Raw genomic sequence first — 14,413 nt, 5'->3', positions numbered from 1 at the left:
GGCAGAGAAATGAGCCCCTCTGCACATTCCCAAACATGACCACCTCCTTATCCTGGACAACTGCAAACATACAGGCACACGTAGAAAAACAGGAATGCAAAAATTAAAGCAGCAATTCAGCCATAAGAATACAGTCAGGCAGAATAAAAGGTCGCTGAAATAAATTAAGTACAATAATCTTACACTACAGACATGCAAAATGTGACATGCTGAAATAATGTCTCAGAAAGATAATGTTTACATTTTCTACACCAATAAGGATGACCAACATGTGTGATTTGGACAGCTGGGACTTGAGGTGTATCTCATGTCCTAGTACCAGGCAAGGGCATGGTAGTGTCAGAACACAGAGTAGAAACTACTGAAAACATATTATAGTGGCAAAACCCAAACCATACCCTGCCTGTGCTGGGCAGCAGAGGGAATATCAGCTCAGTGGGACCCAATAGAAGGTAGGCAGTCTAAACTTTTTGTTGGTTGTCACTCCTTGATGCAAACTCCAGCCAGCAATACCAACCTGTATGAATGCTATCAATACCTCTGGTAGTTGCCACTACAATGCTGAGCCCAAGGCAGGAAAAGAAAGTTATTTTATTTTATACTTTTTAAATAAAGGCATCAGGCAGCTAGACACAGCAAACACATTTCACAATGCACTGACCCTCAATTTAAAACACTAGAAATAGTATTTATATTTCTAGAGCAAAAAAGCCCCAGCTTCATAAAGAAGCAAATGTCCCACTGAGAAGCTGCAGCATTCAGGGGCTCTGCACCCTCTCCATCCAAGAAGGTCAGAGCCACCTTCTGCTCTTAATGAGAGCCCCAAAACTAACCTAATACTGGAAGAAAACAGTCTAATTCAGCCTCTTGGTTTCAGCCTACACTCCATTTTTGACTATATTTCAGTTCATAAGCCCCAAGGCTCGCACAAGCTGCTGCATCACCAAACCTAACTCTTATTCCAAGCGATCTTAGAGTTACTTTGTCTTTTTGTAGTCACTGCCTCAGCTTAGGGCAGACCCCACTGCATGGTGCTGGCTCACGACCCCACGCCCCAAACTCCTCCAGCTCCTCCTCAGACCCACAGGCCACTCACTCTGCTCGGAGCAGGGTCCCTTCTGTTGGCAGCTCCCCTGCAGATGCAGCTCCGCTAGAGAAGCTGTTGAGCCCACCAGAAGCTTCCTCCTGGGACAGAGGATCTCCCCCAGGACGAGGCTCCTCCTGCACCCTCACCCCAGAGGTCCACCCCCTGCTCCTCCTTCCAGCCTGACAGTTGTGCAGCTCATGGCATTTGACAGGGCTTTCTCCACTCCACAGGGAGCTGGTTAACCCTTTCCTTGGAAGAACAGTAATGCCAATTTTGCCATCTAAGGAATCCTGGTGCCTTTGCTCCCACTGCTACTACCCCAAATTCAGATGAAAACTGCACACCCTCTGTGCTGGTACCTGATGCTTTTGTCTTCAGCTTTCCCTGCCAGACAGTTCTGCTTCAAAAATACCCCCAACAAGGACCTTCCAACAGCTTCTCCACCATTGTTTTTTCTATATGACAAATATCATCTCCCACCTCTCTGGAGCTGCCAGTATAAAGCCAGTTTTACAAAACTATAATAATTTACCATCTAATTCTGAGCTGTGTAAATGTTACTGCCATAGAAAACGAGTTGGCTCAGGCTTCTTCCATCAGTGTTTAAAACAACAGCTTCTTAAAGTCTAAAAATTGAAATATAACATCTAATTAGGAATCCTCTGATTAATCATTATTCTTTGCCATCTTGGATATTGCTTTGATAAATGACGCTTAGGAGCCTGGCAAATCTTAACTACCAGTATTCCAGATGGCTACGAGGTGTGCACACAGCTTCTCTGGGTACATGGAGCAATGAAGAGCTCGATGTTCTCCATGGCTCCAGGTGCACACACACCTTCCCAGTAATACCATCTCCCATGGTGATACTGAGTACTTGACCAGTCTCACATGCAGGACATGAGGCTACAGAGCCTGAAATTAGAAGAGCCTCTTGTAGCCACCCCAAGAAGCCCTAGAGTCCAAGGAAGTGTCCCCCTAGGCTGCCCACACTGGTAGCATTTAGGCCATATCTGAAGGACCATACCAAAACAGAGCAAACACCCCTTGTGCCAAAGCTAATAAACACTGTGATAAAGAACCATGGAATAAAAACATCAAGTAACCATGTGGCTCTAGGATCATAGAATCACAGAATGGTTTGGGTTGGAAGGCACCTTAAAGACCATCTCATTCCAACCTCCCTGTAATGGGCAGGGACACCTCCCACTAGACCAGGTAGCTTCAAGTCCTGCCCAACCTAGCCTTGAATAACAGAAATAAAGGCAAGGAACTCACCTGAGCCATCAAACCCATTCTATGTCTCTGAGAAGCTGCAGCATGGTTTGCAGCCACCCCATGGTGCAGAGCATGGTAACCATCCAGCAGATCCATGGCTGCACACACTCACCTCCCTGCAATGCCAAGGGAGCTACTACAGCCACAAGATGAAGATAACTGCACTGCTGAGCAGTTTCTGAGGCCTTTTGTGGGCTTTAAAACTATTTCTGAGTGGCTCTGGGTTGAAAGCAACACTCTAAGAAGAACTAAACTACCACGCATCAGCCCATTGGGCTGTATTTGCGACCGATGGAGATAAAATCAGTGACAAAGATAACTGAAAATATTTGATGTAGCTGCATCAAAACACACTCCAAGTGTAGAACTGTAAGCTTACACATAAGCCTGAAACAGGTTTGTGCAACCCAGAGCTCAGATACCTCAACTTCTAGAATGCAGTATACACTCAGCGGTACCGACACCTCATCAAAATATGCTTTTGAACCTTCCAGTGACAGGATCCAATACCAATTAAGGACATGTACTCACACAGGTAACTTTTCGGTAGATTTGAGCAGCATTCTGGCATTCTGAGTAAGGGTATTCTGAGGTAGCCATTTCCAGCATGCACATTCCAAACGCATAGACATCCACAGATTCATCATAGTGCTCCTCGTACATTTCCGGGGCCATGAATTCTGGTGTACCTACACAGACATACAAAGATAATGTTGAGTTTTTACAGGAGTCCAAATGGCTTTAACCACAAGCTTTTTCACCTGTGAGAAGTGTGCCCAGTACAACTGTGTATAGGTGTATACAAGATAATTTCAAAAGAGCTCAAGCATCCCCCAGGGAGCAAATCCAATGTCAATGTATGCACTTCCATGCCCATGGCTTGCTGGCAATAATCCAAAGTGGGGAAGCAGGGCAGAGGGGAAGCAGGACAGAGGGGAAGGGCAAGGAAAAGAATGAAAAATTTCAAAAATGAGCAAGAAAATGAGCTGTGGTTCATTTCCTGCCCATACTGAAGTGATAGAATGGTTTCTGTCTGGCTGGAGAGAAGGATGTGTAAAGGGCCGGGGAGGTGAAAAGGGAAGAAACGAGAACCTTCACTCTTGCTTTTATCAGTGCAAATTTGCTTTTTTTTTTTTTGTTTCCTCCAGAGATACAGAGTAACCACCAGCAGGCAGACAGCACTTTGGAAGCCAGAAGTATCACAAATCACCTACAGAGTCATGCACAAAACATCAAACCTAATTCTGTCACTGGTTTAGTGGGACAAATCAATGAAGCTACTCACAGAACAAGGTCCTACTCAACAGGAATTAGGGTATCAGGAATCTGATGCAACTTGGTAAATATGAAGCGAGGCGCTGGGAGGTGCAGCTTGGGGACAAGCAGCAGCCCCAACACCTGCAACATTTGCTCAGCAAACTACTCTGAAAAGGGAGGGCTTACAAAGCAAAACAGAAAACTATTAACATTTGGGTAATTCATTCCAGGAACTGTATCTCATACTGTAATTCATTTATTTCCTTTCTACATAGAAAAGATGAAGGAAGAGAGATCAGTGCAACGGTGTGTCAAGGGACAGTAGCAGCAAGCTGTTGGGATGACAAAAAAAGAGTGGCAGGTTTTGGGCCATGAGAAAGACCCAGATAAACTCTGCCTGTCCAGCCTCAGCACCCAAACTGCCCCCAGCCCTGGCAGATCCCATCCATGCTTTGTTATGTCATCACTAATCAGCAGCAAAAAGCACAACGCTAATTAAAGTAACATAGAATCAGAAAAAGTAGTTCTGGCATATTCCAGGATGGTTTGGGTTGGAAGGTACCTTAAAGATCATCCCATCCACCCCAGCCATCTCACCCCCTGAGAAGCAGGGACACCTTCCACTATCCCACGTGGCTCCAAGCCCCATCCAACCTGGTCTTGGACACTGCCAGGGATCCAGGGGCAGCCACAGCTGCTCTGGGCACCCTGTGCCAGGGCCTGCCCACCCTCACAGTAATATGTTTCTTCCTGATATCCAATGTAAATCTCCCCTCCGCCACTTACAAGCCATCACCCAAGTCCCTAAAGAACTTGAGGAAACGTCATACCTGGAGGTGTCCCAGGCCAGGTTGGATGGAGCTTGGAACAACCTGGGGTAGTGGAAGGTACCCCAGACATGGCAGACAAGATGATCTTTAAGATCCCTTCTAATCCAAACCATTCTAGGATTTTCTGACTTGTCCAAAACTCTTTTTAAATGGCAACATAAAGGACAACGCTCAAAATTAGGGTCTGCTTTTGCACACATTTCTGGAGAAGACTCAACTTAACTTATGAACAAGCATTTCTGTAAAATTAATTTCACAAAATTCAAGATTGATCTCTTCTCTTGTTTATGTTCTTCCACCTTGTCCTTCCACCTCAAAGACACTCATGCCTACAGCCTCAGCAAATCAGCCAGACCCATGTCATGGAGGCTCAGTGTAGTCGCTCTCTCTCCTTGTTAAACCTGTCACTAAGGCAGAGGCTGCTGCTCAGGAAAGGTTAACAGCTGCCACAGGAAATTATTTTGGAGCTGCTGCCTTACTTTAGAAGGAACACAACTCAGCAGTGAATCTCATGAATTACAGAGCATTTAAAACAAATCTGAAAAAGTGATAGCAATAGTCTAAGAAACAAATAGAATACTTGGCACCATTCCAAAACAGAACAAAAATGACATTTTCCCCCATTCCTTGGAGTGGAAAGGAATACCTACAAGCATCCTTCAACATAACAGCCCAGCTAAACGTGAAGCTGTTCAGCACCCACTCAGCTGCTCTTGGCAGGAGCAGGTTTGCCCTGGCTGGGCTCCCACAGAGACACCGCAGTGTGCTGATTTCATCCCTTCCAGCCAACGTGAAATGCAGCTACTGATATGCCTTTAGAGCTACTCCCTCTGCAGAGGGGGCAGCATTACTCATCACCAGTGTTTCCAAGCCTCCTTTATTCTCTCCTTGGAGCAGTAGTGCTCATGAAAATTATAAGCTCAGTTTTATTGCCAAAATGAATGCAGACACTTTGCCAGCATCCTGCAGCCCTTACAGTATCAAATTCCTTTCAGATATGAGTGTATTTTGATGGTGTTCTGTTCATAACTGATTTTACAAAAACCTGTATAAGTATTACTAGTATTCTTACCAATATTAGCATTACTGATGCTACTCCTTGTATTGGTACTACTGATACTATTCCCAGTATTGATATTACTGATATTATTCCCAGTATTAGTACTTCTGGAATTATTCCCAGTATTGGTATTACTTATATTATTCCCAGTATTGTTACTATTGATATTATTCCAATATGTCCCATGAACAACTGTTACCCTGCAAAAATATTATTTGAAGAAATACTGACCCTCAACAGAGAAAAACACCATCAGTTACTAGAAGTTAAAAATGAGAGAAACTTAACAAATATAAATAAACATGAGTTCATTAAAATCAATGAAATTAAGCAGATCCACAGCAGCCAAGTACATATCTGAAATTTCTGTTGTTTTGACTTCACTGGTTCTGGGCTCCCTATGCATTAAGGATGATACAGGAGGAAGGAGAAGAGGAAGTTATGATACCATTACTTACTGATTCCTATTTTTATAGGGGTATAGAGGCAACAGTCCCAAACCAACTTTAACTTCCACTTCCAATCTGCTATTTTAAAACCACTAATGCAAAATGGGAAAGGAAGATGTTAAATAGACAGCCACAATACTGACCGAGGGAAGCCAAGGAGAACAGGAGCATTACCTATAACACTTTTGGCAAATGAAGCTCTTTTGAGTGTTGCCAGACCCAAGTCTCCTATTTTCACAGATCCAGTTGGTCCAGTAATAAAAATATTATCACATTTCAAGTCTCTGTGAATTATTGGTGGAGTTCTTGTGTGTAAGAAAAGAAGACCCTTCAGGATTTGCCGACACCAACTCCGCAGGACTTTAGGTTTCATCACTTTAAACCTCTTCAGATACCTGGAGCACAACACACACACAAGTGGGTAAAAAGGAAGCGAAAATATTTTGTTAGAGATTTGAGGGGCTTTAACAGGATAGCTTAAATTTTCTGAAACTCCACTATGGATAAAAGCCCCTTATTAGATGCCACAAGAGCAGCACAGAAATATCCCAAAATTGAATGAAATAGATCTTTTCAAAGGAGGAATTACAGCATTCAGTTTTAGGGAGGATGATAATAAGCATTTTTGGTGCAAATACAACCAAATATTTTGAAGTCTAATCGTTCAATGATTCATTTCATGCAGAGAAAAGCTTTGGAATATGTTAATATATTTTGAATTAGAAGAATACTGAAGTTTAATTTTACCCACAAACTTAGACCTTTGTACCACACACCTGCATTTCTTTCTATTTACCTGAAGCGCTGGTTGGGAGGGGACATTTGGGGAAGATGTAGGGACTGCTAATGCACTGGCAGAGTAGCACACTGGGTGAGTACTGCTCCCATTGGGGCTGAAAATCTGTTCCAGAATTCATGCCAACTGCTTTATATCAGCCTTAACAAGACTGTCAGTACCAGAAGCTATTAATTCAAATTGTTTAGGAGATAACCTAGAGCACCTTCAGCTTCTGAGAGATTCTACCATTCAAGTGCTATTCCATTTGAATTCCCTAACAAAACATGCAAATACAAGCCCAAAAGCAAGCACAAAACACACCCTGACAAATCCAAACGTCACAGGCGGAAAATGAAACACGCCAGAGAGCAGCTTTGAGTTGCATAACCGAAACAGGGAAGCAGGCAGAAAGAGATGGAGGCCAAAATTCTGCCCGTCAAACCACTGCGGTTCAAATGCAGGGACAAATGACAGACACCAGAGAACAGCTCCATTTTTTGCTTTTATCCGGAGATGGCTTTTTTCAGCATACAAAAGTAGGATTTTGCTATAAATGTCTGTTGCTATTCTTAGCCCTTGCAGGAGCACAGTACTTACGTCTTCAGCGTTCCAGAGGTCATCAGCTCGGTAACCAGCACGATGCATCTTTTGCCTTTTGCACAGGATTCCCAGAAGTCATAAAACCTCACGATGTTTGGGTGCTGTAGACCTTTCAACATTTCTGCTTCCTCTTTAAATCTCTGCCTCTCTACTTTTGTGAGTTTTCTGTCCTAGAAGCCAAAATGAGACATTATTATTAGTGATGGACAAAAATAAAGGCCCTGCACTGCCAGGGTGTTCAGAATTTTCGATTTGTTTTATGCTTGTGTCAAGAGCAATCATAAAATCTTTTATGTAAGAGAGCAGCAGCATTATGAACTAGGGCACTCGGCCTAATTCCAGTATCAAGAAGACAAAGAGATGCCTGTGCTACGCCATTCTTCTGACAGCACTAATATTTCAGGCACCATGAACACACCCGTGGCATGATGGATCAACCCTCAGCTATTTCTTCATGTTTGGGTGTCGAGAGGCTCCTCATCCAAGGAATTAATACCCACAGGGTGCCATTTCCAGGTATGGGTGTTCTCACAGCCAGGACGGCTCCCACTGCCCTCAGCTGCTCCTGGGATGCACTGGTACAAAGCACCAGCTGAGGTCCTTGCTGCTCACCACTGGGTTCTACAGCCCATCCTGTTTACCTCAGGCTAAATTAAAACCATGTTACTTTCCAAAAAAATCCAAACACATAATTTTTTCTATGTGTTTGCTGTGCTGCTTCATTTTGGAGACTTTTCCCTTCTTTTTGGTAAAGGAAATGTTTGCAACTGTCCTTCAGCTTCTTGCATAGGCTGCATATGCATGGAAATTCTTTAGATTAGAAATGTGAAAATGTCATGTTCTACAACTCTGGTTTTCCTGGGGAATTTCAGGGCATTTCCCCTCCAGGCTATGACGTGACCCTGCCCAGCACATGCAGAGACTCTCTGTCTCTCCCATGGCTCAGGAGAAACTCCAGGGCTGCCTGGACCTCCCCAGCACATGGACACCTCAAACAGGCAGCCTGGACACTCGCTCCAACCTCTTAGGATGATGAAACAGAGCAGCATGGGAGTTCCACCCCAGACCCCACCATCATGCCTGCCTGGTTTGCCCCCCTTGGCCAAAGCACTGCCCACCCCTGCCCTAGAAATTGAGCTTTTGGGATCTTTAGAAGGTGCTCTTACTCAGAAAGCCAAAGGCTCGCCAATCACCAAGATTAATTAGTTTGTATTTTGACCTCAGACTTCTTTCTTTTCTCAAGTCAGTTAGGCACATCTATACAAGCTGCACTCCTATGCACACAGAATGAATTAAATGGGAACCCAGCTGACTTGTAGCCAAGATGCAAAAGAATCAGGCACTGCCATTTCCACAGCCTGTCCTCACCCACAATCCCAGACAGTTCAAGATGGGAATGAGAATTTCCATGGCTACAAACACTTCACACAGAGACTTCAGCACAGGAAACACAGGCTTGGAACCATGATTTGGCTCTTGGTGGATGACAAAACCCTGCCACAGTGCTGTGTGTGCACAGGGGGAGCGTTTCCATTGGTACTGGGGCTGTTCAGGGTGCTCTCTGTTCACTCTGGGATCCGTGGAGCAGCATCAGAGCAAACCCTGCCCGAGCAGCAGGGGCTGGGCAGTGCAGGGTGCCTGAGGTGACCTGGCCTGGGTCCCCAGGGCAGGCAGAGCCCCCCATACCCCACAGGGACAGAAGCACACAGAACACCCACAGCTGAGCCAGGCAGCACTTCTGCTGCTCTGCACCAGCCACCTTTCTTCTAAAGCAAAAAAAAAAAAAAAAAAAAAAAACCAACAAAAAAGCCAAGCTGTCTAACAAGTCAGGCAAGAAGAGCCACAGAACTGCTCTCAAATCCACCACTTCTTCCCTACTGCTGAGTTACCTTGTAATTTAAAACCTGTAGAATAAATCAGACACAGTGCTGTTAGGAAGGAGAAGGAGCAAGTCCCCATTCAAGGCAGGAAGAGCAGAGTGGAAGCTGGCAGAGAAAAGGAAAGATGGCCTCACAGATCCAGCAGATTTGCAAATACTTTCCAATTTAAAAAAAAAAAAGTAATACCATAGTCCTTGACTCTCATTTCCAGGTTTCTGAGCACTGTGAGAACTTTTCCACTGCTACTTTATTGGTAACTTTTAAAACTATCCTTCAGCACACAACCATATTCTGTATATTCTACATATTACAAGCAGGATCATTTTTGGCAACTACAACAAAGTGATTCTGGAAGGTAAATGCGTGTTTTATTTGTAATTACAGTAGAAAAAAATCTGGATTTTTTTCATCAGATTGATGAAAAAGCATTGAGCATTGCTGAAGAATTGAGCATTGTTTTCCAGCTGGAGAGGCAAGGTGAGGTCCAGGGCAGAGCAGCCACTCCTGTGGCTGCAGCCTCTACCACAGGAGGGGTCTCTGGTGCCATCAGGGCTCAAGCAGCCCCCTCAAAATTCCTCCAGGCTGAACCTGACGTGAGTCACTGGCAAAAACATAAGCTGATTCTGAAAGAGCTTAAAGGTCGAAGTGTTTTCTACTCTGAAGCAGCAGAAACACCTGTTTAACTGCATGACTCACTCAGGGTTTAATCCAAACCCAAGAAACCTTCACGGGGGTCAGAGACACTCTTTCCCCATCATATAATCCACACAAGGCAAAATGTCCTCATCCTGAAACTAAGGGTGTAAGCCTGAAACAACCTCCAGGCATTACATTTTAATGTAATTATATTAAAACAGGATTGTTTGGAAAGGTCATGACAAAGGTCATGACAAAGCAAGGTGGTCATAGACTCATGGAATAGTTTGGGTTGGAAGGGGCCCTAAAGATCATCTGGGTATGAGGAAGAAACTCTGCACTGTGCAGGTGGGCAGGTCCTGGCACAGCTGTGGCTGCCCCTGGATCCCCAGCAGCACCCAAGGCCAGGCTGGACAGGGCTTGGAGCAGCCCAAGACAGTGGAAGGTGGCCCTGCCATGGCAGGGGGTGGACAAGATGGGATTTGAGGTCCCTTCCAACCCAAACCATTCTGTGATTCCATTAATTTCTGATTAGAACTTTAGAGCCTCAATTCTGGTAAACCCCACACTCATTTAAACTGGATTAACATGATATTTGCAGCAGGGAGATACAAAGAAGTGAATATCCTATCTATAACCAAATTTCTGCTAATCCAACACGTGTATGTTCTCTGCTTCTCCCTACTCATCACAGCCGGGAAAAAAAATGCTTCTCTCTGTTAATATAAATTTTATCCCTTCATTAAGTTCCTCATGGGGAACAACAGCAAAGACAGGAATTAGTAAGTAAATGTGTTAACAAAAGGAAAGGGAAAACTTACTAATTAAATTTCTGGAATGACACCCAAATTGACAGCAGGAACATGTTCAGTTAGTCATCCCCAAGCATCATTTCCTCCAGGTTGTAACATATGGGCTCTGACTAAGGATCTGAAAATTATACAAGCAGGAGACTGGCTTTCACCTGAGCCTTCAGAAGATTTCCAAGATTAACAAACAAGGTCAAGTTTCTTGCCTAATTCCTTGCACGGAGGAAATCGATTTGGGAATGAACTCCATCCCCCCACCATGAAGAAAGGGGCTCTTGCAAAGAAGGCTACATAAATTTTTCACATTCAATACGTAGAACTGTGTAGGAGCAGGGTCTGGAGCACAGCTGTTGCAAACTAGAAAGTTGTGCTGCTTTGCAGTTTCACAGAAATTTTTTAATTTTCTCCTTTTAAAGTCTTGAATTTTCACTAATGTTAATAAATTTTAAACTACTTTAAACACTTGGATATCTTCCCTACTTCCCGGCCTACGGATGTCTGTGTTCAGCTAGCCTATAAATACTGTTTTCTTAAAAGTTTTGTGTTTTGTTTTTAAATTCTTAAACTGACATAGCTGCATTTACTGATGGTTATTTAATTTTCTCTCATTTTGAACAGATCCAGGCCTGACTGTAAGGCAAGTAGGAGCATTAGGTCAGAAACGAGGGCAGGGCTCACCTCCATCCTGCAGAAGCCTGACCCATGCTGGTGATGAAGAAAGAAAAAACAGAGGCACTTCTGAGCCAGGGACAGAAATCAAATACCTACATCAGCAGAGTGAACATCTGTTCAGATCATTCCATTTTCACATCTGCATTCCAAGTACACACTTTTGCACATGTACCGCAACTACTCTTCTAATAAGAGATGGCCTCAAGTGTGAAGTCAGCCATGGGACCCACTGCCAGCTGTCTCCTGTGGAACTGTCTGTCAGTTTCCTGTGGATTTATGGACAGCAGCAGTTCTACTTTCATGTACCAGCCTTATATCTTTAGTATTATCCTGCCTATGCAATAGATGTTTAATAGCATCCAGGACCTTTCATTCCCACACCCCGTATTCTCAGTTATAAGCACTTATCACTTACAGCAATCCTGAAGGATAAAATCCCATCTCTGTGAACAAACAGTAGATGCCATGAGACAACTTGCAAATCAAGAAAAAAGATTTTACAGCTTCACTCCCTATCAGAATCCAGCCAACATTCTTCTTCAGTCAGTAACCCCGGCCAGGTTACAGCCTGCTATTTGTCAGCGGCACTACTGAAGCGCAGGGAGGTTTTCCCAGGGGGAACTCATTTTCCAAAGGCATAAAAGCAGCCCTTGTCCCCATGGATACTCACAATTCAGTGAACAGGAGCTATGGAACAGGCTGAGGAAGATTTACTTATTTGCTTGAGTCATTGCTAGAAATCTATGGAAAATTAGGAATTGTATTCAGACCTTTATGGCTAAATTTGGCACAGTAGAAGAGGCTGAGTGTGGTTTACTGCCGGATATAGCTTGCTGCCTTCTAAATTGATTAAGGCATACCTCAAAGCCTTACAGCAGAGGAACAGTGGAATTCACATCTTCTATTGAACCTCAGAACTTCAGCAGCTCGTCCTGCAAGGGCAGGAGGAAGGGGAATCAACACCCCAAATCTCCAATCCCCAAGAGCCACAAACACACCCAAGAAACACAACACCATGGACAGGCTATGCGTTTTAGAGGTGAAAACCTCTGTACACCACAGGCAGTGTGTTTTACAGGTGAAAACCTCCCAACATAACCACACCATGACAACCAATGCTTAAACAAAAGAAGTTCTTGTCACAAGCAATTAAATTAATTTCAGGTAGCACCTCCTTAACTTCCTTAATTACCAGTGCTTCACAGGTTCCACATAAGCTTGTGAATGCAGAAGACATACCAAAACAGTTCTGACTTGCCTCACAAAACACCTTTTTTGAAGAAAACTCTGAAATCAACGTGTGAAAAAAGCTCCACATACCAGATCCCCCTTGAAAGAAAAAGCCCTAACCATGTAAAAAACACTTCAGGCATGTCATAAGAACCTGGTGTTTCAGTATTTTCTGGAATCCCATCTGACCCCAGCATTTACTGAAGTTTAAGCAACAATTGGTTGTTTTTCTAAAAAGCGTTCCGCTTCAACCTACTTCTTGTAACCCACAAACACAGTAACGGGGCAGGTAAATTACCCTCACTCCAGTGCTGGACTTGTCAGCACAGGAGGGATGCTCCAGCTATCCCCTGCAGGCTCAATCCCGGGCTGGCCCACAGCAGGAGTGGAAAGACATTTCAGTGCTGCTGCCTAAAATACCACCTCCAAAGAGGTGGCAATGGGGGACAGGAGCCAGAGAGAATCCACTGCCCTTGAAGGGCTGTACCCCTGGTGCACTGTGACCATTAAAACCTGTCTCAGCACCAGCCCAGCAGCAGAGGTCTCGTGGCCTGGGATAAGCCATCCCCTTTGTGCTTCTTTCATCTCACCTCTTTACTCTAAGGCAGTTTGCAAATTAACTTACTGTATAGATATGAAATCCCCTTATATTTTCTGGTCTAGCAGAAGGTCATGGGGGTTGGAAGATGATCTCTGAGGTCACTTCCAACTCAAACCATTCAAGGATTCTATGATTCTCTTTGCTGTGTGTTTGCTACACAGACACGGTATCTTTCCTAAAGAAGAGAGATGCCACCTCTTGCCTACCTGAGAGCCCACCAGAGAAGCCCTACCACCCTCTGCAGCCTGAGAGGAGGCACCAAAACTGTTATTATTTACCAAATGTTGTTATTTACCCAAACAGCTCCTTCGGCCAATGAGCCTCACCAAACAAAATAAACACAGTGTGAAGAATTAGCAGAATAAGCAAAGTTCAATTTAGCTTTGCTCTGGCAAGTTTAATCTTGGGGCAGCATTCAATCCTGCCTTTCTAACAAGAAAACAGCATTTTCATCCCATTATTGCTACCATTTCCCATCTAGTTATAACCTAGCAATTGCATATTCAATCTGTAGAACACTCTTAAAGTGAAACATTCGTACCAGTGAATTCATCATAGTCCGCCAGGAACCCTAAACAGGCAATAGGATGCTCAGTTGGTCCATGATGATGGCTTACGAATGGTACTTCCCAGTTCAGTTCCCCCAGTGAGACTGTCCAAGACAAATGCTGGTTTCTCTCACTCCTGTTTCCCCCTACCCTCTGTGGCAGGATGGAGAGTAGAATATATATTTTCTGACTCCCAAAGAAAGCCCTTGGACTGTGTTGCATTTATCAGTGAACCCCAGGTAGGCAGCCTTACCAATCCTAGAAGACGCCCATGGAATAGCCCTTCAAGCACTGCGATGACGTCCCTGAAGGGTTGGCAGTCTTCAATTACACACTAAGTACATTTATTTCAGGAAACTACCTCAAGTTCAAATTAGTAAAAAAATTACCACAAACCCACAAAACACCCTAAGATTCCCCACCAAACAGATGGAGTAAATTGTAGGTGAGATTTTCAGAGTTCCTCAAATCATCTTTCCTACACAGCTATGAATATACCTCTAATATCACTACTCCTCTAAGAAAATCACCTTGTGTCACATAAAAGCAGCACTAAAAAGCCATTTCTCATTTGATTCTGTGCTGAGCCCAGGAGAGCACTGAGCATGAGGAGAGCCCCTTGGCCACTGAACCACAGAATCCCTTGAGTTAGGAAGAACCCATGAGGATCGTTGAATCCAACGCCAGCCCTGCCCAGA

General features: G+C 44.1%; 1 protein-coding gene across 14 annotated transcripts in view; it reads right to left on the bottom strand.

Moving 5' to 3' along the window:
- WNK2 (WNK lysine deficient protein kinase 2) overlaps positions 1–14,413 on the bottom strand; it is a 113,969-nt gene that overhangs the window by 71,007 nt on the left and 28,549 nt on the right. For all 14 annotated transcript variants that reach the window (XR_004061094.1, XR_004061095.1, XM_030956413.1 and 11 more), the window contains exons 2-4: positions 7,337–7,509; positions 6,136–6,356; positions 2,897–3,054 (exon numbers count right to left, since the gene is read on the bottom strand). Coding sequence is in view for 12 of the 14 variants with exons in the window: in XM_030956413.1 (XP_030812273.1) it covers positions 2,897–3,054; positions 6,136–6,356; positions 7,337–7,509 (552 nt within the window). In the remaining 2 variants the exon portion in view is untranslated. The remainder of the gene's footprint in view (positions 1–2,896; positions 3,055–6,135; positions 6,357–7,336; positions 7,510–14,413) is intronic.

Source organism: Camarhynchus parvulus, chromosome 12 (assembly GCF_901933205.1).
Source record: "Camarhynchus parvulus chromosome 12, STF_HiC, whole genome shotgun sequence".
NCBI classification, from domain to species: domain Eukaryota; kingdom Metazoa; phylum Chordata; class Aves; order Passeriformes; family Thraupidae; genus Camarhynchus; species Camarhynchus parvulus.
This window is presented reverse-complemented; position numbering and strand designations above follow the sequence as displayed.